We start from the raw sequence: 23,081 nt of genomic DNA, 5'->3' as shown, positions 1-23,081 counted from the left end.
CTCTCCTGCCCTCTCTACTAAAAGAAAAGCAATACCTCTACAAATACTTACTTGTACTTGAGCAGGTCTCCTCAGCAGAGTGGACTGCCGCGTCAAAGTCATTCCTCCGTCTACACAGCGTCCTGCGCTATACTTGGCGGCGGTCCTGTAGAAATACGAGGGTTAAGATTAAGCTATAATCGTTATTTTTCTCTCCCTCTTTAGTCTATGAACAAGGAAAGGAATACAACTACCACTACGAGGGCGATGTCCGTTCCGGCATTCCCCAGACCAGCGACAAGTACTCCGGCATGAGGATCGAGTCCGATGTGCGCCTGCAGTTCAAGACCGACCAGGAAGTCCTGATGCGTCTGGAGAACATCAAGTTCAAGTCCCTCCGCGGCGAGCTCGAGTCTCCCGAGGAGCGCGAGCTCAGGCGTCTCACCAAGGACGACTCCGAGGAGAAGGTACTCTCACTTTCCACTTCAATTTCACCTGCAAGCCGGTCTACAAGACGTGACGTACAATCTTTTCTATTTGAAAATTTGAACAGAGATGGCAATGGCCTTTGTACAGAACCTCGTTCAACCTGATCCAGCATCTTTCTCATAAACCATTCATTCATTCGTTCGTTCATTCATTCATTCATTCATTCATTCGTTCGTTCGTTCATTCGTTAGTTCATTCATTCATTCATTCATGAATTCATTCCTGTCTCGACCTGAACATTGTCCAGTACAACGTTGACGCAAATTTGCCTACAGACTCGTTCTTTTCATTCTTACACTCATCCGTCCCTTCACTCATTCCTTCCCTCTATCCCCGCAGATCCCCGAGCAGCGCCAGCGCACCGCCTTCCACGAGGAGTTCTACGGCAGCAGCGAGTTCGAGCGCCTGTCCCTGGACTCCGAGGAGCGTCTGACTCAGGAGGAGCGCCGCGAGGAGCGCCTTCGCCAGCAGCTCAAGGAGAAGTAAGAACTTTCACTTTTCACTTTCACTTAGAAGGTTGTGTTCTTGGGCCCGTGTGTCTGTCTTTGAAGCTTGAGCAGCCTTACTGAAAAAAGTCGTGTATCCATCTTAATGATGGTATGTTTGTGAACAGAAGTTGATTTTTGCCCCTTTGCGGCCCCGTGGTAGTGCAACGAAGCTTCCGATTTAAGAACCACAATACAATCTTCAAAAACTGCCTTGCTTTTGAAAACCACCAGCTCTTGTTGTTAAAAATGTTTTCGTGACTCACTCTGTTGTTGTACTGTACATGGGTTTCGTGCCAAGGCCTGGCACGAAGGTAAGACTGACAGTACGCCAGATGTGCACAGAAAAGAAACACGTTGTTTAATATCTCTCTTCCTTCTTTTTTTCTGCCATCACCAGGAAGAACAGGAAGTCCTCCACCGAGGAGGAGTCCCGCAGCCAGTACGAGCCTTCCCGCGAGCTTTCCGAGGAGGTGAGATTATTAATGAAACACTTTTGTTAGCCAGTGTCCTCACTATGAGACTGACAAAAACAGATTATTCCAGACAGTTACCACAATTTCTCCATACTTTCAACATTTAGAAGATCACCAAAAGACTATGTTCCTACTAAGATCACAAAGCCCACTAATTATGCAGAATGTGGGACTAATCATTATCCACTGCCTTAAAAGAAGAAGTCAAACCTCATAATAGCTAGCGTAGTAGCAGAAATATATGTTTTTCCAGACAAGTAGTTTTCAGTCTACTATTATTGTATTGTGCCGAATAGTGTCTTTGACTGTGAAAGCAATTAGCCTTTCCTCAATTGTAATACATGTATGTATATATGAATGTAATGTGTAGACCACAGGAAGAATAGCCTCTTATGAGGCTAATTGTGGATCTAAATAAAACTTAAACAAATAAACCACGAGATTATTAGTAATAATGGTAACTTATCTTTTAATCTAAAAAAAAAAAAAACTAGGTTTCCGGCACTCCCATGCATGCCTACGTAACTTTCAATTGTCATTTTATTTTGTGAGTGCAAAACAATAAATAACCAAACAAACAAATAAACCCCAGGTTGACGAGAACTTATATTTCTACTACTACGCTAGCTATTATGAGGTCTGACTTATTCTTTGAAGGCAGTGGATAATGAATGTTTAGATGTTGTATTCTTTGATGTGATAAGTTTTTATCATGTATTGTATCGCTAATGATACAGAATATACATTGTATGTAGGCTTTTATCTATTTGTAATAACTGGATGCAAGTTGTAAATACTCGACATGTTTTATGCACTTAAAGTGATATGCCAGTCGCAATTCAATAAAATCTGAATCTGAATAAACCCCAGGTTGACGAGAACGACAAACTGATGAAGGAGCTCCGTCGCCAGCTTGAGAAGCCCGTGCTGGTCCGCTACGTCAAGGGCAACGTCACCGAGATCCAGGCCCAGAAGGACGAGCCCCAGGAGTCCGTCAACATCAAGCGTGGTATCCTTATGATGATCCAGGTACGGCCTGATTCTTTGTTTGTTTGTTTGTTGTTTATCTGCATCGTAGTATCTGCAACACTCCTTGAAACACTCCTGGAATCAACCATCCCATTTTGGCTGCAGATGTAAAACAGAGTTTGTTTCTGCGTTTCTGTCCAGTTCACAAAATTCGTCTGCAACCTATCCTGACGTTCATTTAAGAAAAGATGAAGTGGCAATTATTGTCTGTACCACTCACCGATTTCTTGCCACCTACAAAAAGCGTTGTCAGTGGGATCTGGATGTCTAACTTTCATCGACGCAAATAGAATAGATTTTGAAAACGACCAGACAGTGATACCTCATTACCAAGATGTCTGACGTTCGTCGACGCATCTTTATGCTGTTCTTTCCTTTCTTACCAGGCAACTAGAATAGATTTCAAAACGACCAAATGTTCCAGGTAGTGTCGTCAGTGGTATCTGATTGTCTAACTTGCATTAACGCATGTTTAAGTTGTTCTTTCCGTTCCTTTTGTCCCCCACAGGTCACCATGGACCCCAAGAACGTCGAGACCCTTGACAAGGACAAGAAGGACAAGAGCCAGTCCAACCGCGCCTACGACAAGTCCACCGAGAAGCTCTTCCGCATCATGGAGCAGGGCGTCAGCGGCGACTGCGAGACCCAGGTACGACATGCAACATAGCTTCTTCTTCCTTGTAATGCCCACGTTCATCTTGTGTTGAACATTATGGCATGTTGAGGAGGTCAGAGGTTACTGCATGTGTCTTAATCATTGTCCATAATCATGTCCGTGTACTAAGCGCGAGGTCGTCACCGGTTGTTGTGTAAAACAAACTCAGATCGCAGCCCTCCTAGACACAAAAGTGTCAAGCTTCATTGTTTTATATATTCCAACATTTTTACAAGACATGGTGACGACACACTCAAGTTTTTCAACTTATCTTTTACCAACGTGGACAAACGCATGAACGGGCAACAGACATACTCGATTTCAACGGAGTAAAGTGCCCTTCCCAAGGGCTCCTTATTCCGTTGTGCAACATTATGTTTTATCCTCTGTATTTCTTGTGTAAGAGGTAGTGTCAAAATAAGTCTTAGCTACTTGAGTGTGTTACCACTTTGTGCTGTACCATCTTGCATAATGTGTGAACAATAAAAAATTAAAAGATTTGGCAACCTTCAGCTGACCCAGTCTCTGTCCTTCCTTTCAGTACGACATCCGCGAGTCCCGTCTGCAGGACAAGCTGACCGAGGTCACCAAGACCAAGGACTTCCGCAACTGCCGCCAGAGGGCCGAGAAGCTGTTCTCTCTCGTCTCCGCCAAGAAGATCGATGATGTAAGTCTTTAACTTCTTACTAGAACGTCTTAAGGATTAAGACTAACTTCTTCGTCTCTGCCAAGGAGATCGAGGTAGTCTTATCTATTCTTACTGGTCTGTAACTTCTCACTAGACATTCTCAAAGGATTAAGCAACCCGTCTTAAAGTTAGACTCTCTCGTCTCCACCAAGAAGATCCAGAACCAGAACTTCTCATTGGACTTTAACTTCTTTCTAGAACCTAGAACATCTTAAAGATCGCCTTCGTCTCTTGTCAAGAAGACCAAGAGCGTAAATATTTTCTTGCTAGGCATTCTTAATGAATTCCGCAATTCTCCTTGAAAAGTAAGACATACAAAAGACGTCAATCTAGAGTCAGCATACTATACTGTAACACATTGTTTGGCGTTCAGGCAAGAATTTGCCATAAACTTTCATTGTCATAATATGTCTATGCTTCTCGCCAGTTGAGGTAACGTCTCATGTCTCCCTTCCCCTACAGGAGCGCAAGGAGCGTAAGGAGGACAAGCTTGAGTCCACCTCCGTGACCCGCATGCTGGTGATCAGCGACAAGCTGCGCAGCGACAAGTTCCTCATCCAGGAGTCCGAGATCCGCTCCCAGCACGTCTTCCAGCCTTACAACAAGGAGGGCGGCGAGGTCGTCACCTTCTCCAAGTAAGTCGCAGACATCTTCTTATGGTTACGGAGGAAGTTTTCAAGAGACCTGCACGTTCATGCAAAATTTTCCTATTCGGTTATGTATTGACATTTGAATACTGTAAGCAAAGACTTTCATTCAGCCACTGTCACCCACTCATTCATTCATTCATTCATTCATTCACTCCTCCCATCCATCCATCCATCCTCCATCCATCCATCGATCCATCCTACCTCCCTCCCTCCCTCCATCTATCCATTCATGCATCAATTCATTCAACCATCCATCAACTCACTCACTCACTCACTCACTCACTCATCCCCTCCTTCCTTACTTCTACCACCCACAGGCAGACCCTGAAGCTGAAGGAGGCTAAGCAGATCTCCGAGCGCATGCCGGAGCCCCGTGAGCCCGAGCTGAAGGGCAACCTGAGCTTCGTGTTCCAGAAGGACCAGGACGAGAGCGAGAGGCGCGACTCCCAGGAGGACCGTCGCCAGGAGACCACCCAGGAGAAGAAGGTAGATAATCTGTTTTTTATTACTCACATATATTTATTATTAGACAAAAGCACAGCCTTCTAAAACATAAAACGAGAGTAAAACACAATATATGACAAAATACACACAAAATTTCAAAGTGGGTAAAAGAAAAATGCGTATGAACAAGACAAGTTGGTAATCTATCATCCAGGAGAAGAAGGTAGAGAACTTGTTTATTATGTTTACCGAAGGAAAATAGTATGACAAAAGGGTTAAACGTTCAGACCAACACTGAGTAAATTGGAACTTTTAGATCCCCAAACTTTTTATCCTACGAAGGAAAACATCTTGTTTTTGCTCAGTTTCCTCTTCCTCTTCTTCTCCAAACAGCGACATCAATGACCTGATCCAATGTTGTGTCTGTTACCATGGTAACTGGTGTTGGGTTACATCATGTTGCAATTTTATAGCAGGAGGGATTTAGACTCCTGTCTGACCATATACATGTACATGAACGTGTTCGAGTAAGAATTAACAGAGCAAACCATATGCAAATATAAATGTTACCTTTCCAGTTTGATGATGTATTTCGTTGTATATGTTCAAATTAACAATAACAAAATAAAAAAACTCCACAGGAGAAGATCGAGCGTCTGTCCAAGGAGATCTCCAAGGAGATGAAGCACTCCGTGTCCGAGAAGGCCCCCAGGAAGTTCATCGAGCTGGTCAAGGAGCTGCGTCAGCTCAACGAGCAGCAGATGAAGGAGATCCTCAAGGAGCTCATCACCAAGCCCATCAACCAGGTGAGAAAACACCTGTACACCTGTATCTCTTCAGCGGGTCCACACTGGCAAGAAGACGAAACTTTGTTTTATACTGTCTTATCTTGAAACTCCTCAATGGCGTCCCTGTTTTTAAGAAGAAATGAGGCATTTGGTTGGCAGTTTTCACACGTTTGGTCAAAGGCAATACACCAACTTTCAGATTTATCTTTACTCTCCTAGGGCTCCTTGACTTCCTTCTGTACGGAAAAACTTATTCAATGTTTCACCTTACATGAACTAACAGACTTTCTGGTTTTTCAGGGCGAGCAGAGGAAGCAGCGCCTGACCACCGAGAAGGTTGAGGAGAAGAACCAGACCCGCAAGGTCCTGCTGGACGCCGTGTCCCTGGTCGGCAAGTGGGAGGCTCTCCGCGCCGTCCGCGAGCTCATGGAGCTGAAGAGGATCTCTGAGAGCGAGACCGAGATGCTGCTCACCGGCCTGTCCCTGTCCATCCAGCCCTGCCCCGGAACCACCCGCGAGATGCTCGTACGTAAACACTTGTTTGCTTGTTTGTTTGTATCTATCGCTCGCATGATGCTCATACGTTTGCCTACCGTTAACACCTACAGTTTCTAACACCGGCCCGCCCGCGAGATGCTTGTCAGTAAACACTCGTTTGTTTGTTTGTTTGTTTGTTCGTCCATTTGTTTGTATTGATCACTTTTGTAAGAGGCTTGAGTTTGCCTACCCGTAAAATCATCCCATAAACGTGAAACGTTATGGAAAAGTGAATCAGTTTATAACTCTGATCTTTGATAGTTCGGAACATATCTCCTTACTGAAGTGTGACACGAGTGATGGGTCAAAGGTTTTTAGAAGCCGATATCGTCCCCCGTCCTGCTTTAATGAAAGTTCTTGTGGCTAAGGTAGAGAATTGATAAAAAGAGCTGGGGCTTTAGGTCTCCCTTGTACTGTTGTATGATATCTTATGCATATGTTTCTGTATATCATCTCTCTATATATAAACAAACCACAAGTGTTAAACGAGTCTGTACTTTACCGTTCCCTGCAGGAGACATATATTAGGTCTCCCTTGCACTGTTGTATGATATCTTATGCATATGTTTCTGTATATTATCTCTCTATACATAAACAAACCACAAGTGTTAAACGAGTCTGTTCCTTACCGTTCCCTGCAGGAGATCGCCAAGTCCAGCCGCGCTGAGGAGAGCAAGAAGATCCGCCGCTCCGCCTGGCTGGCCGTCGGCTCCATGGTCAACGGCATGACCTGCAACCAGCAGAAGGAGGGACAGATGCACAAGAAGTGCCCCCAGACCAAGGAAAAGCTGGAGGAGATCAAGAGGGAGTTCTCTCGCGTAAGTACTCTTACGGAATCTTAAAAACGTTCAACAATCCCTCTTCTTAAGTACCCCTTAAGTACCCCTTAAGGATTTTTAAAAATCTTACTCGAGAATGATCCTAGGGATCTTAATACTTCTCTTTTGCATATCTTTTTCCTAAATGATCGCATAGCACTCTTCGTAAAAGCTACCCATCTTCTGAACGAAACTTCAATTCTTTATATTTTTTTATTTTATTTCTTAAAGAAACCTTAAAACTTTCCTAATGATGAGTGAAGCTGTTAACAGAAAACAAGATGCAACACCGAACTTCAAGTAATTAAACCAAACCCTACTACACCATATGTCTTATCGTGATGAATATGTTAACACTTACAAGTCATCTTTAATGAAGTGTCACTTCATTGGCCATCTTTAAGGAGATGTATGTTCCTTGTCCGTTCACAGGAGCTTCTGAAGGGTGTTGAGGAGGAGAAGAGCGAGGAGGAGAAGCTTCTGTTCCTGCGCGCCATCAAGAACGCCGGTCTGGAGCAGTTCCTGGACCGTCTGCAGGAGATCATCTCCGGCAAGGACTCCGAGACCAACACCAAGGAGGTAAGGCTGTTTGACTGTTTGTTTATTTCTGTTAACATACAGTGAGCAATATTCCTCCTAGACTGCATTGCATAGACGTACCATGAAGTACGATAAATGAAACGTAACAAAATTATACATTGAGTAAACAGAAAGTTTGCCAAGGATAATTAAGCGTTGATCATTGTACATATACAAAGGGCAATGAGGTAAATATAGTTTTCAATTTGCGCCTGCAATGAAAATCTCATACAGTCAATGTTTGGAATTTTATAGAATGAAAGATCAGTTGATGAACGTAGAATTAAGGTGAGTTCAAGAAAACAGTCTATAGATACTTGCTACTTAACACTCATGCAATATTTGGTGGCATGTTCTAAAATGAAAGGCCAGTTTATGAATAACGTACCTTCCTCACCAACGCAATGTTCAGAATTAGAGACCAGTAGAAGAATAACGTGTTTTCCTTCCTTACCCTCCCCAGGTCCGCGTCCAGGCCATCGACGCCCTGAGCCGCATCGCCAAGCGCCTGCCGAACAAGGTCCGCCAGATCGCCCTGCGCGTCTTCCAGAACCCCGAGAAGTCCGAGTCCGAGCGCATCCGCGCCTACGAGGTCATGATGAAGACCAAGCCCACCCTGTCCTTCATCGAGCTGATCGCCCAGTCCACCCAGAGGGAGACCTCCAACCAGGTATCTTCTTTCTTTCTTTGTTCTTTCTTTGTTCTTTCATTCCTTTCTTTATTTGTTCGTACACTACATGTACAGATAAAGAAAGGAATGAGGGAGGCATCCGACCGGGTACTTCCTTTCTCCTTCTTTCATTCCTTCCTTTATATGTGCGTACACTGTATGTGCAGATAAAGATAGGAATGAGGGAGACCTCCAACCAGGATCGTCTCTTTACGTCTATTTCCTTCTCTGTTTATTCATTCGTTTATTTGTCTTGAGCGTATCTGTATAGGCCATACTCAAACCTGGGTTACCAACCACCTGTTACAGCGAACCATCACCAGTCCTGTCATTCGTTTCGTTGTAGTTAAGATCTTCTTGTCTGGTGAAACCTACCCCAGTCAACAATCATTTGTCCTTAGCCTTTTGGGTTGTTGTTGAGACCAAGTTTGACTGGGTTCCGTTCTCTGGAAATGTCAAGAAGATATTCCTATTGTCATTGCTAGCATCGAGTTTCACATAACAAAAAAAAAACATGTTCTTAAACCAATTTGGTTCTGTGCCGATGACACCAACATTTGTAGTCTTAATAATTGTTGTGTCTTTTCTTGGCTGGTATAACGTACTAAACTTGTTTTTTTTTTCATGTCCATCCTTAGGTCGGCCAGTACGTGTACACTGACCTGAAGAGCCGCTCCGAGAGCAAGCTGCAGCAGGACAAGAAGATGAGCAAGATGTGCAAGATCGCCCTCCGCCTGGCCAAGCCCTTCAACAAGGGCATCCAGTACTCCGAGAGCCGCAAGTGGCAGATGGTCGATGGTAGGTCAACCCCTTTCTTTTCTTACTCCCGTATTCATTCCTCTTGCATATGATACGAAGACCTAATCAGGTCTGTGAGTTACTTTTTTCAGGGTCTTTCCTGAGACAATTGTTGAGTTTCGTCCATGTTGGTTTTATGTGTGCGTTTCTCCATCACAAGCTTGTAACTTGCTGCTAAAAGCATTTTGTACCTTCAGTTCAACAAGTTTCATTGCCATGAAAATGTTGCCAACACTATTTCACTATTTGATATCTTCCACACAAAACTCACACATCTGATTCGACTCACGCTGTACGGTGGAGTGACGCCCACTGGGCCTCTTGGCTAATGTTTAAAGAGTGATGAGGACACTCATTGATATGGTGACGCCAAGGTGCCAAGAACTTCACATTTCCCACTGTAACTGTTTCCTCCATTCACACACCATGTTCTAAACCTGTCTTCAGGACACTCGCAGATTTGTTGATGCCAGTGTGCCAAGAACTGCACATTTGCCACTAAGAACTGTAATTGTTTTCTTGATTCAAACATCATGTTTTAAAAGTGCCTTCACTGTTGCTCCCTTGTTGTATGTTCTAAACGTGTCTTCACCATTTCTCTTTTACAGAGGAGCTCGACATGGGCGTCTCCCTGGACCTGAAGTCCATCTCCAACAAGAAGTCCATCCTGCCTAAGGACGTGCGCGCCCAGCTGCGTCTGAACACTCTCGGCTACGACATCAAGCTTCTCGAGATCGCCACCCGCGCCGAGGGTCTGCAGACCATGATCGACTCCCTCTTCAACAAGAAGCAGGAGGAGAAGAAGAGCATCTTCGACTACATGATGAAGAAGACCCGCGAGACCAGCGAGGAGTACAGGAGGACCAAGGAGCAGAGGCAGAAGAACGTCGCCGACATCGAGGTCGAGAAGATCCAGCGCAGCGTAGGTGTCACTGCACTTCTCCATTCTCAATCATTCAAACTATAACCTATGTACATATGTGTGGCCTTAAGCCACGTTTGGGGCAGCATTCCTAATTCTACAGCATCTACACTTAGCTGCTTTGTAAAGTAGATCCAGTCAGAACTGAGGAAGGTGACAGACGGCCGTTGTAACTTCGACTTGTAAGACTCCTTGTGAATAAAGAAAATGCCTTCACTAATCTAATCTTTCTCACGAATAAATCTGTGAATTTTTGTTCTTACACACCATCTTTAAACTTGATGAAAAATTGAGGGGCTTGAGTTGACGAGGACGACATTTTTCACTACCCTCACATACTGATACAAACGAGTGTCTAGTTTCATCTTGCTTCCATTGATTGATAGATTATTGATAGATTATTGGTTATTTCTCCAGCTGCCCATCGAGACCCGCCGTGACGAGGAGCCCCGCCTGACCTACTCCATGAAGTGGTCCGACAACGAGGTCTCCTTCCAGGAGTGGAACAAGGAGGAGCTGAAGAAGCTGGTCCGTGAGGGCAAGCTGCCCATGTCCGACCTCGAGGAGCAGGTAAAAGATTTCTCTTTCTTTTTAATTTTTGCCTTTGTTCAAAGAAAATGCAGTCATCTTCAAATTGGGTGAAGCATGATGCTATTTCAAGAAGCTCCTTGTGCAATGCAGCTTCGGTGCACCGCGTTGCACCCTGCTACTATTAAATGCAATGCTGAAGAAAACTTGGACAATTTTTAGTCAGAATGCTACTGAAGAAGAGTAATGGATGCTCCTTGAAAAGTCTCGCAGTTTTTCAAACCTACAAATTTGCATAAGTAATTGTTTTCTTGTGTATCCTATTACCTGGATGTCGAACCTTCATCGACATACCTAGAGGTATAATGTATCATGTGCAATACCGTATGTCGTTGTGACAGCCTCTATGAACCGAAGCTGGGTACTCATTTTCGCATCTTGTCCTCGTTACAGCTCCGCAAGGGCCTGAAGCACCAGATCACCAAGTCCACCTTCCTGTTCGAGGCTTCCCGCCAGATCCCCACCACCCTGGGTCTGCCCCTGCACCTGAACCTGACCTCCGTCCTGGTCCTGAAGTCCAAGACCGAGGGCAAGCTGGAGGTTCTTCCCAAACTGTTCCGCGAGGACCGCCCCACCGAGCAGAAGGAGGTCCGCCGCATCGAGTCTGAGCTCAAGAGCAACCAGACGTGAGTTGGTTATTACATGTACCTACGGCCAGGGGTGGGGGAATTAGCTAGCCACAGGCCACAAAAGGTCGGGGACAGGAAGTTGGTACAAGAGCCTGAGCTCAAGAGCAATCAGATGCGATTTTATGTTACATCTTTAACACCTCTGGTGTGGGAAATTAGCTAACCTCCGACCACAGAAAGCCAGAACCAGACGTGAGTTTTGTTGCACCTCAGGTGGGGGGAGGATTAACTAACTGCAGATAACAAAAGGTCAGGCACAGGAAGTCTGGTGCCACTAGGACTAGTAAGTTTCCTCGACCGTAGTTTTGAGATACCACAGACCAACGAAACACAAACTACTGGCGTGTTTCATACATAAAAACATATTATCTAAAGATTCACGACGAATCTAACACAACGTTTTTTTCCTTCTCCCAATGCAGCATCGTCCTGTACACCGTCGGCAAGATGACCGTGGACTCCCGCGTCCTGAAGTCCGGCGTCGCCATCAACGTCACCCTGAACACCACCCTGCCCGTCAGCGGCAAGCTGTCCATGGACCTCGAGAGCCAGAAGTATGTATGACTGCGTACTATTTACAACAAACCGCTAGGGGGCCCAAACTAATGTCACTTCTTCCCTACCCAAAGAGCTATCTACCGACCAAAATTCGTGACCCTAGCACGTCCATATCGCGAGATATCAAAACCGGAAGTTCTGCTGCAGTACCAACAAAAGCCGCCAGGGGGCCCAGAATCTAATCATTTCTAGGTCTCATCAAGACCTACCCACCTACTAAGTTTCATGACAATGCATATTAAGCTTCTTGAGTTATGCTGTTCACAAACGGACAGACGGACAAACGCTACTGAAAACATAAACACAGTTAAAGCTTAGTCTTTATTTCATAATGACTTGTACCAACACAGATGAAATTTCATGCTAACGCATGGACATTGTTCCACAGGTACAAGTGGACCATGGAGACCCCCAACCAGGAGCGCGAGCTCGTCACCCTGAAGTCCCGCCCCTTCGTCTACACCGAGGAGAAGAAGATCCGTGAGGACCGCGAGCGCCGTGAGCGCGAGGTCACCCGCCGCCAGGAGTTCCTCATCAAGGGCAAGAAGATCCAGAAGCAGCCCACCGAGGTAAGGACAGAAAGACGAGAAGTCTGATACGAGATGCTGTAGTCTCTAGTCCAGACGTAAGCATAAACGGACGTTAGCACAAACAAACTATGGTCTGTTACAAGATAGTCTATAGTCTAGAAAATCCAGAAGCAGCCCACCAAGGTCCATAGCAACTTGAAAAAACAGTTACGGGTTAGAAATTAAAACAAATCAGAACAGAACAAAGCAAAGCTGCCCAACGAGTTAAGGATCAAAGAAACAAGGGTATCTTTTACGAGTTAGTCGAAAAGTAGCGAAAGCTACTACTAACTGAAACGTCTGACCTTTTCCCACTCTATCCATTTGCTTGAGTAACTGTTATCACAGTGTGTGACCGTTGCCATAATCTTCTCTTCTGCAGTACAACCGCACCTTCGGCCGTGAGGAGTTCGGTGTTGAGTTCCGCCTGAACTCCAGCATGGTCTCCCGCCTGAACAAGGAGAAGCGCGCCCCCTTCCAGCCCCTGACCGGCCCCGTCGAGCTGCGTCTGTCCGTCAAGCCCGGCCAGAACAAGCCCGAGAAGATCGAGATTGAGGTTGGTTTGTTTCTTTAATTGTTTCCAATACCAGTTTTCAAGTTCCCTTTACAAGGGTAAAGCATTGGGGACTGCTAGGGATTTAAACCCCAAACCTTTAGATCCTAACTTTCACCCAAAAAGACGTCCCTAGCAGAAGCTAGGTACTCATATTCATCTGACTAGATCGAGGAACCAGGGCACAACACTGGGGCCTGCTAGGAACTCGAACCCAGAATCTTTAGATTCTAAGTCTTACCACCATTGGGATTCGAACCCAGGACCTTTGGATTCTAAGTCTTCCCACCATTGGGATTCGAACTCAGAACCTCTAGCTTCTAACTCTAACCACAATAGGGATTCGAACCTAGAACATCTAGAACATCTAGATTCTACTTCTTACTACAATTGGGATTAGAACCCAGGACCTTTGGATTATAAGTCTTACTACAATTGGGATTCGAACCCAAAACCTTTAGATTCCAAATCTAACCACAATTGGGATTTCACCTGACTCTATTGAGAAACCAGGGCACAGCACTGGGGCCAGCTGGGAATCACCACAATTGGGATTCGAACCGAGAACCTTTAGTTAACCATAGTACCGCCTTGCAGGTTGAGAAGAAGGAGGTCCGCGTGAGCAGCTCTGAGCGTTCTGAGGAGCGCCGTGAGCAGCAGAAGAAGGACCAGCGCTGGGAGATCAACATCCTCGCCAAGCACGAGCGCCAGGACCGCGAGATGAAGATCAAGATCCAGGACAGCCAGGAGAAGGTAAGGTTTCTTTCTCTTCTTCTTCCATTTTTCCATAGTTGCCTGTTACAACGAGTCCCATCGTTTCGCACTCTGGCCAAAGTAACGCGGTCTTGTTTCATGACACAAAACTTTTACATCTACAGCGATGTTTTTTTCACAATACGAAAGTGCAAAGTGCATTTTTCAAAGGCACAACATTCGGGGCCTGTTAGGGATTCGAACCCAGAACCATTAGCATACCACCTCAACAACCCTAATAACCCTGTAAGGGCCTCAATGTTTTATCCAGAACCTTTAGATTCTGAAAGTCAACAGGCCTAACCGCAGCTTTCTGTTCCCCAGCCCTAAATACAAGACCACCTTACCCAATACCCTAACGTTGGGGCCTGCTAACAGTACTAGGGATTTGAACCCAGAACCCTTTGATTCTAAAAAAGCCTATATAGCTAAAGCCTAACGACAACTTTTCTTGCCCAGGTTGAGGAGGACCCCCGCCGCCGCCAGCTGGACTCCCGCGAGCAGAGGATCCCCAAGAAGTTCCTGCTGCGCTCCATCCAGGAGGAGGAGCCCTTCGTGTCCGAGGAGACCCGCGAGCTCCTGAAGGAGTCTCAGAAGGAGCAGACCCGCCGCACCATCGCCGTCCAGATCGAGCGCAAGCGTCTCCAGAACGAGCGCGAGGACGTAAGAAAACTCTCGCTTTTTTGTCCTTTTACTTTCAAGACATGTTTCACTGACGTGAGGGACGTGAGGAAATCTTTCATTTCAGTATCAAATAGAGTAGATTCATTCCTCAGGTTAGCCAACATCTTTGACATTGCAGTTGCACCACAGTAAGATATGTGGAGCTGCATAGTTCCCGTTTAGAACTTTTATTCAGCCTGCCACACAGAGGCCTAAACATTTCCTTTAATAAATCTAATTGCTAAAAGTGGAAAGCAAACTACTACTTTACAATAACCAAACGAATTGGGTACTATAAGAGGAGAGAAAGCCACCTATTTTCGTTCCCATGAATATCAGAAAGTTTTGAGGATTTCTTTGAGATCTCATACCTGTGTTCTCTGTCGTCTTGCTGGGATCTCACACCAGTGTTGTTTGTCCCCCCAGTTCAAGGCCTGCGTCAACATGGAGTTCGAGTACCCGACCTACGCCGACTACCGCCTGGTCCAGGACCGCATCCAGAAGGCCAAGATCGACGCCAAGTGGGGCCGCGACTGCTCCGGCAACGACAAGAAGATGCAGCTGACCGTAAGTTTCAGTTTTAGATATTCTATTCACATTCTGTTAAGTGCAGGTAAAACCGGTAACAAATCTGCACTGAGGGCTGTGAATAAACCAGCCTCAGACACTATGGAGACAAAAACTGGCTTCTAAAAGCTGCCTTATTGGTTTCTTCAAAGTGGCATCATTATCTAAGAAAGCACAAAACGTCAAACATATTTTCCAAAACATTTCAATTTTTGATGAACCAAAAGCCGTGGTAGGATGTTGTAATCTCTCTCCAGGCCAAGTTTGTCTGTAAATGCAGTGATGCTCATCAATTCATTATGCAATGCAACAGCTGAAACACTTAACTCTCTTACTCACCATATTCTTGAACGTCTTCCTCTTGAGACACTTCACCTTCTTCCTTAACCATCTTGGAACGTCTTCCCCCCTGCAGGCCAAGTTCCAGAAGTCCGTCGAGCAGCGCCGCCAGGAGCGCCGTGAGGAGAAGATGTTCGAGCAGGCCCCCAAGGACAGCCAGGAGTGGATCCGCAAGGAGACCGAGCAGGACTTCGAGTCCTTCCTCGAGAGCCTAAGGTACGCGAAAGTAAAGTCTTAAAGCAGTAAATGATACGTCTGAAAGCTTACTACAATTATATTGTAACTTTATACGGAAAATATGGCAAAAAATGAAAGCATGTCGAGCCCCTTTCAAGCTTTAGCTATGCTTGCAAAACTCAGTGTTTATAGTTATCTATATCATTTTTAGCCTTCATCAGCCAAAAAATAACTAGAATTCCAATGGACACTTGACTTTCAAGGCTTGGGAAACTACAAGGAAAACAAGTGTGCCACACGATCCTACGTCACTAATAAAGTTTGATACTCATTTCCATCTGAGTTGAGTGAGGAAATAGGTGTTAAGTGCCTCTCCCAAGTGCACAGCATTGGGCTATCCTAGGGATTCGAACCCAAAACCTTTAGATCCTAACCACCTTGCCCCCCCCCCCCTGCAGCGATGTCTTCACCTTCGGCGAGCGCAGCGTGAGCAGCCGCTCTTCCCGCGAGCAGGAGAGGAGGGACCAGGAGCAGACCGAGAAGAAGCAGGAGTACTACTCCGAGTCTCACTCCGACAAGAAGAGGGAGATCCGCGAGAACGTCCTCAGGTAAAAACGGCTCTCTTTTTCTTTCTCTCTTTCTCCCTCCCTCTCTTTTCTCTCTCTTCATCTTTCCCCTTTCGTCCTCAGGTAAAAAGGCTCTCTTTTTCTTTCTTTCATTCCCTCTCCCCTGCTTTCTTTCCGTCATTCCCAAACGAAAAATGTCCAAGGAAGATTCACGAGAATGTACTCGGGTGAAAACATCACTCATTTTCCCGCTCTCTCTGTCTCCCTCCCTCACCTCTTTCTGTCATTCTCCAACTAGTCTGATTATTTGACTATTGGGGCAACAATAGTCAAATACCAAACGATCTTAACACAGTTGTTTTACACCCTTCTTGGTTTTCTGTTCTTCACAACGTTTCCATGTTGATTCTCAACTCGTATCGCTCTTTTTCTGTCCTTCTCCAACTCTTGCCTTTTTCTGTTACTTTCTCAATGTGAACTTTATAGACCATTTGACATAACGCAATATACAGAATTGACATATACAGAAAATTCACAAAGTGATAAAAAGATATGGCCTACTTACCGATACATAACAAAACGTGTATTCACCGTCTCTCTGTTTTCCCTTCTGCGGGCAGGAAGTACCTCTGTGGTGTTGGATTACATCATGTAGCAAGTTGGAAGGGCTGGTCACCATATGTATAACGTTACATGTATATAACGTTTTGTATGCCTGTGTTTTTACAGGAAGTGCCTGCAGGATCGTCGCCAGGGCCGCAAGTTCCCCCAGAGCTGCCTCAAGGCCATCGAGCAGCGCAGCCAGCTCCGTGAGCTCGAGGTCGAGATCGAGCACCAGAACGTAAGTCCCGTCTCCCTTCTCCTTCCAGATTCCTTTAAGACATTGTAGCTTCGTACGCAGAGCCTGTAATGTCTTCTTACCCATCTGCCATACCTTCTAAGACGTTGTGGTAAGTCTGCAATGTGCTATGATGTAAAAAAATTCAAATATATTTCAAAGACTGACTCTAACAATAAGATGATGGCGTTAGCCTGACTAACTCTAAGACGCGTTCCCGTGTTTGAGCCGAAGTTCAAAAAGTTTAGAAAGGTACCCAACTGCCTAACTCTAAGATGTAGCAATGTTTGAACGCTACTAACTTATGGGATGTTGGCATATTTGAACGAGACTAACTTGCGGTGTCTCCTTAAGCTGTCACCTGAATAAACCAGCTGGTCTCTGACCTCCCCTCTCCTTCTAGATAAGACATTATTAACATGTAAGATGTTGCAATGATTGTACTTGACTAACCTTAAAGACGTTGCGGTGTGTCCTCCTCAGCTCCCCACCTGGATGAAGCAGCTTGTCTCCGACCTGCACAAGCACGTGCAGCACCAGTTCTGGGACCGCGTCTCCGTCAAGGACGTCGATGTCCGCAACGAGATCAACAAGCTCCGCCTCCGCCTCACCGTCGACAAGGACTTCAAGGTACGTACGTCGCCATGGTAACCGGTGATGTGGCAGGCAAACTGTGGTGTTGGGTTACATCATGTAGCAAGTGTTAGCTTACCATGTATATGAATGTATTTGAGTAAGAATAAACGGAAATGTAGTTTGTTAGGCCAGACCATATTCGTACGTTGGACCTGTTGGTTTCTGTTTCTTGAGATCCAAATTTAGTTGAAAGTTTGCCAGCTATTCTTTTAGTGGTCTTGAATTAATACATTTCATATTTTAGAATACATAAACATATAGATGACAATTCATGTAAATCTTGGATATTCTTACAAAAAACAAGAGGAAGCTATCTGTACATTCCAAAGAGTAGACATACGGATCATGTAAATCAAAAGGGAAATGGTACATGGTACACCCAAACACTGACCTTACATGACCCGATCTGTTCTTCCAGGAAATGAACGTGACCATCAAGACCCCCCGCGAGGAGGTCAACATTACCCGCGTCTCCCTGAAGGAGCCCAAGCTCAAGGTCAACCTGCAGAAGGTCCTGAAGACCGAGCTGCCCCTGAAGATGGACCTGTCCCTGCCCGTCCCCCTGCGCTTCCCCAGCACCAAGTATTCCCTCATGCAGGACTACCAGAACAGGCTCCTGAACAAGCAGTACTGGCGTAAGTACCAATCAGTCAATACATCTGTCAATCAATCAATCAATCAATCAATCAATCAATCAATCAATCAATAAGTACCAGAACAGGCTCCTGAACAAGCAGTACTGGCGTAAGTACACATCAGTTAATCAATCAATACATCAATCAATACATCAATCAATATCAATGAATCAATCAATCAATCAATCAGTACCAGAACAGGCTCATTAACGAGCAGTACTTCCGGACACTCACTCACTCACTCATTACTGTCGATTAATGAAGACTTTAGATCATCTATGAGTGCCTAAACAAGCTGATGGATGAAAGGTAGTACCATCGTATGTATGTCCAGCATTGAATCAATCAATCAATCAATCAAATGACCGATAAATGAATCAATAATCGATTATCGTCTACACAGAAATGAAAGTTCCTAGTTCTTCCGAAGAAGCATGTCATATTTACCTGTAGCTGTATGTGTGATGATCTAGAAACTGCAGGTTTACACATTGCTTTTTGCACTAACCATTTTAGCGATTCACTCATTAAACATTTCGCTCTTTCCACCACCAGCTTATTGCAAGGTCGAGCACGACAAGATCAAGACCTTCGACGACGTCGAGTACAAGTACGAGCTGAGCAAGTGCGAGCACATCCTGGCCAAGGACGCCTCCCCCGAGGAGAAGTTCATGGTCCTCATCAGCAAGAAGGAGGAGCAGAAGCCCGAGAACATCCTCAAGGTTTGTTTGTTTGTTTGTTTGTTTATTTGTTTGGGTCGTTGTTTATTATTCTTGAAACACTCAAATCTTGCTGCTGGCCAGTTTTCATTGAGATCATGAGGGAAGAAGGAAAATACAACAGTTAGGATACTTTGTGGGGTTACTCCATACTCTGAAACACATTTTCTATTGGAGTATACATGGAGTATTTGTCTTTGCGTATCTGGAAAAGGCTCTGGAACTACATGGAATAAGTGAAAACCCTTCGCCATCAGAGAATCTTTAAGCAAACTAAGACAGAACCAAGATATAAGACAACATTTTCCTTGACCAAACAGCTGAATTTTGTACGACGCTTGCCCAACTATATCAAGAATGTCCTGACAGTTTGGATCGCACGATGGTCGTGCGCCGTATTTCTCAGAGTCCTGTTGTTCACGATTCCGCGTGTTTGGTGTTTCAGGTCTTCCTGGAGGGCAAGAAGATCGAGCTGCGCACCCGCGAGCAGAGCCGCGAGGAGGAGCGTCGTGAGCGCGAGGAGGAGCACAAGTGGACCAGCGAGGAGGAGAAGGAGCACAAGCACAACCTGGTAAGTTTGTTATACAAAGTAAAAAGTCATGTTAGGGCACAGGGTAAGGGACTTGTCGGCATAACACAGCAATAGGTTCACAGGAGAGTATTATACAAACTATACAGCCTAGTAAGGGATTCAGGCAGCACTGTACTGTGTTATACAAAGTATAGGTTCACAGGACAGTATTATGCAAACTATAAAGCAAGATATCTTCGCAGGAAACATTTTGTTTCTTCTTCTTCTCCAAACACACAAAGTCTGTCACCATGGTAACTGGTGCTGGGTTAAATCATGTTGCAACTTGTAGGACAGAGTTGGAGGGGCTGGTCACCAAGTATACAAAGTCAAGTCAACAGTAAGAATAAACAGAGCAGTAGTTTGTTGGGCGTCAGGCAGAAGTAGTTTTTTCTTTGTGCATTCAAACAAGAACAAATTAACGAAGTGGTTTCATCAGCTTGTAACAAAGTTCTAGCTCTATACCAATGGACTTACATACTGACCTAACGCTTACCTTATCTGGTTGGGAGTAAGGATTAGAGTTGGTTCTTGAAGGCTTTGAAACATCAGTCATAAACACCTATGGGATTTCATACTGACCTGACGCTTGCCTGTTCCCCCGGCAGATCGAGATCACCATGGACGGTCGCGAGGTCGAGGTCCGCCCCGAGCAGCAGATCGTCATCCGCCGCGACCAGAACGACCGCAACAGCGAGAAGCTGTTCACCATCCAGAGGGTCGGCAAGATGGTCAAGATCATCAGCGAGAAGCTCGGCCTCAAGATCAAGCACGACAACCACGCCACCTGGGTCAAGGTAAGGACGTTCTGTTTGTCTTAATTATTAAGTTGTAGTCAAGGAACCACCTTCTTCTCCACTTAAGATGAAGTCAAGGAACCGCCTTGCGAAGTCTTCAGGCCTCTAGGGTTCTGAGCTGAGGAAAAGTCTCGCAGTCCATTACTGTGGTTACATAAACAAAACTAAAGAACAACAAACAACCTGCATCTGCTACGATTTCTTGGAGTAAAATTCTTGTTTTCCAGTTTTTAAACTTATAAGGTTATACTGTAGTATCCAGGAAAGTTGTTTTCATCAATTCCTAAAAATTGTTCATCTAGTTCTCAAACCTCCAAAACAACGTGGACAATGCGTGATAGAAGCATGCACATTGCGTGATCCAAGCGTGCACAATGCGTGATCCTAACGTGCACCATTGCGTGTTTCAGGCCTCCAACAACTTCCGCAGCAAGATGGCCGGTCTGTGCGGCAACTTCGACGGCGAGCAGACCAACGAGTACTCCGGCCCCAGCGAGGAGATCTACAAGTCCCACAAGATGTTCGCTCTGTCCTACCAGGTCCCCAGCAAGCAGTGCGAGACCGAGGGTAAGTTGGTCTAAATTTATGTCAAAGATTTGTGTTGTATAAATGTGCTGTGTTGGAGAGAGTTTGCTGACAGTGCATCTGCAAACTGAGAACATTATTCAGATAGTCTTGCATGTGTTGTAAAAATGACGACAAATGTCTTATTACGGAAAATGCTGACTCAGATCGTTGCTTAAAAATCCAAAGATGAATTTGCAAGGTTAAGAGGACTTCTATATCCTAAATATCATATTCTGCTTTGAAGAGTAAAACTGTTTTAGATTTCCCTGTAAATCCTCGACCTATTTCAACGAACATAATGCCATCCTTGAGCACACTTTCGTGATCCTAAACATTTGTTGTCATCACACCTTAGGCTAGAGGCTGTGGCACAAGATGTAGAACCGTACCCTTACCCATGCAATTTCCTAAACATCTCTCTCCGTCTCCCTTCACCAGGCAAGAAGCTGCCCAAGATGCGTAACGTCATGATCTCCCGCACCAACGAGAACGGCAAGGAGGAGACCTGCTTCTCCAAGACCCCCGTCCCACAGTGCCCCGAGGGCTCCAGGAAGACCAAGACCGAGAAGAGCCAGATGGAGTTCCACTGCCTCTACACCAACCTGGAGAGCACGAAGAAGATGATGAAGGTAAGCACTGACTTCTGTTGCGTTGTATGTTTCATGGGTCTACATACAAGATCATAGGTCCATATGCAAGACCATAGGTCCATATACAAGACCATAGGTCCATATACAAGACCATAGGTCCAAATACAAGACCATAGGTCCATATACATGTACAAGACCATACATGTAGGTCCATATACAAGACCATATACATAACCACAGTAAAGACACGAAAACAGAAATGGCCATGTCTAACATAGTGCCATTCTGCATTCACCTTTTACATCTATTATTACAAGTTACAATTCATAGCAGAGCCCGCTAACCATTTCTCCACACTCTCTGTCTCCCCGCAGCTTCACCAGACGAAGCCCCTGGAGAAGATGATGTCCAAGAAGACCGACCGTGTCCAGGAGATCGAGGCCGAGCTGGAGTGCCGCGAGCAGTAAACTCTTACTGACCCGTCCATCAGCTTACCCACTTCTTCCTAGACATGATCGCTCTCTCTTAGTGTAAAATTGTTAGGACTTTCGACTGTATATTTAGGAGAATTCTATGCAAATAAATAAACGCTGATAATTTTTACACAGTATGTGAAACGTTTTGATAACGACCAGGGTTTTTTTTTCATCATCGGGAAATGATGACATATTGTACACGGACTGTTGTTATAACATGAATGGTGCTCACCTTTCTCAGTTGTCTGTTTTTTCAGGGTTTTGTCTTTTGTTACATACATTTTGAAGCACATTAAAGATCAAGTTATGACGGAAACCATGGTGGCCTCTGGTCTTCTGTCTGTTGTCAGCTTCAGACAACTTTGTTGTAAAGTTATAGAGAGATAGGTATACTCCCCCCACCCCACACACGCAGTGAGAGAAAGAGCGAGAGAGAAAGAAAAAGAGGGAAAGAACGAGTGTGAGATAAAGTGTGTGTGTGTGTGTGTGTGTGTGTGTGTGTGTGTGTGTGTGTGAAAGTGGGGTCATTACAAAGCTAGAAAAGAATAATGACACAGAGAAAGATAGAGAAATACACATAGAGAGAAGGAATGGTCTTCCAGCTCCAAATCTTTAAGCTAAAAACGGTAATAAGACGTAGACGAGTTCAGGTGTGTTTGCAAGCAGGTTCCTAGTTGAGAAAAGATAGTTCATCAAAGTGTAAGATACATAAACATGACTATACTTTGTTGAGGAATGCGTGAAAAGACATGGACCACGGCGCCCTCCTTTACGGACAGAAGGTCACAAGAAATAATAAAAAAAATTGCCAGATTAAGTGTGAGAAACCAACCCCATAGACATGGCCCCGCCCTTCATCTATACATAGATGTTCAAAATGAGTCGCCAAATCAAAGAAGTGGAAACAATTGGTAGGCATGCAGACACTGGAATCTGATTTGATAGAGAGCCAGGATCGGTATTCTGGTCAGTTATTGTATTCAGGACCGTGCCTATCTAAGTTCTATGCCTGAATGGGTTAGGGTTAGGATCGGGTCTGGATAGTCTCCGTGTATCCAAGACTATAGATTTGCCTCAGACACGGTTCTTGAACTTAATGAGAACTATGCCTGTGCATGCTGCATTAAACATCAGTCTTGCAGGACATAGGTCAGCTGAACTGGACATGGGGCTTTGCTGTATCATTGAGTAAAACCTCTGCCACATCCTGCATACGACAGCGGATATGACATCCGTACTACATGTAGTAGTTGCCGCCTGTCAAAGAGCGTCGCCCTATCGCG

General features: G+C 45.0%; 1 protein-coding gene across 1 annotated transcript in view; it reads left to right on the top strand.

Annotated features, from left to right (window-relative positions):
- LOC109469508 (vitellogenin-6-like) overlaps nucleotides 1–22,114 on the top strand; it is a 24,688-nt gene extending 2,574 nt beyond the window's left edge. Inside the window, exons 3-36 of the mRNA XM_019768033.1 lie at nucleotides 205–446; nucleotides 808–950; nucleotides 1,354–1,426; nucleotides 2,300–2,458; nucleotides 2,967–3,107; nucleotides 3,655–3,780; nucleotides 4,264–4,436; nucleotides 4,769–4,937; nucleotides 5,537–5,701; nucleotides 5,984–6,208; nucleotides 6,862–7,038; nucleotides 7,471–7,617; nucleotides 8,081–8,287; nucleotides 8,926–9,085; nucleotides 9,694–10,007; nucleotides 10,425–10,577; nucleotides 10,989–11,221; nucleotides 11,647–11,778; nucleotides 12,171–12,351; nucleotides 12,734–12,907; nucleotides 13,502–13,657; nucleotides 14,117–14,320; nucleotides 14,747–14,887; nucleotides 15,303–15,442; nucleotides 15,862–16,011; nucleotides 16,699–16,810; nucleotides 17,291–17,437; nucleotides 17,862–18,078; nucleotides 18,634–18,800; nucleotides 19,243–19,368; nucleotides 19,977–20,165; nucleotides 20,576–20,732; nucleotides 21,171–21,361; nucleotides 21,697–22,114. Coding sequence (XP_019623592.1) covers nucleotides 205–446; nucleotides 808–950; nucleotides 1,354–1,426; nucleotides 2,300–2,458; nucleotides 2,967–3,107; nucleotides 3,655–3,780; nucleotides 4,264–4,436; nucleotides 4,769–4,937; nucleotides 5,537–5,701; nucleotides 5,984–6,208; nucleotides 6,862–7,038; nucleotides 7,471–7,617; nucleotides 8,081–8,287; nucleotides 8,926–9,085; nucleotides 9,694–10,007; nucleotides 10,425–10,577; nucleotides 10,989–11,221; nucleotides 11,647–11,778; nucleotides 12,171–12,351; nucleotides 12,734–12,907; nucleotides 13,502–13,657; nucleotides 14,117–14,320; nucleotides 14,747–14,887; nucleotides 15,303–15,442; nucleotides 15,862–16,011; nucleotides 16,699–16,810; nucleotides 17,291–17,437; nucleotides 17,862–18,078; nucleotides 18,634–18,800; nucleotides 19,243–19,368; nucleotides 19,977–20,165; nucleotides 20,576–20,732; nucleotides 21,171–21,361; nucleotides 21,697–21,789 — 5,684 coding nt within the window. The 3' untranslated portion in view covers nucleotides 21,790–22,114. The remainder of the gene's footprint in view (nucleotides 1–204; nucleotides 447–807; nucleotides 951–1,353; nucleotides 1,427–2,299; nucleotides 2,459–2,966; nucleotides 3,108–3,654; nucleotides 3,781–4,263; nucleotides 4,437–4,768; nucleotides 4,938–5,536; nucleotides 5,702–5,983; nucleotides 6,209–6,861; nucleotides 7,039–7,470; nucleotides 7,618–8,080; nucleotides 8,288–8,925; nucleotides 9,086–9,693; nucleotides 10,008–10,424; nucleotides 10,578–10,988; nucleotides 11,222–11,646; nucleotides 11,779–12,170; nucleotides 12,352–12,733; nucleotides 12,908–13,501; nucleotides 13,658–14,116; nucleotides 14,321–14,746; nucleotides 14,888–15,302; nucleotides 15,443–15,861; nucleotides 16,012–16,698; nucleotides 16,811–17,290; nucleotides 17,438–17,861; nucleotides 18,079–18,633; nucleotides 18,801–19,242; nucleotides 19,369–19,976; nucleotides 20,166–20,575; nucleotides 20,733–21,170; nucleotides 21,362–21,696) is intronic.
- Nucleotides 22,115–23,081: the final 967 nt, after the last annotated feature.

The sequence above is a fragment of the Branchiostoma belcheri genome, unplaced genomic scaffold (genome assembly GCF_001625305.1).
Source record: "Branchiostoma belcheri isolate BF01 breed outbred unplaced genomic scaffold, Haploidv18h27 scaffold205, whole genome shotgun sequence".
NCBI classification, from domain to species: domain Eukaryota; kingdom Metazoa; phylum Chordata; class Leptocardii; order Amphioxiformes; family Branchiostomatidae; genus Branchiostoma; species Branchiostoma belcheri.
Note: the sequence above shows the minus strand (reverse complement) of the source record. Positions and strands in the feature narration are given on the sequence as shown.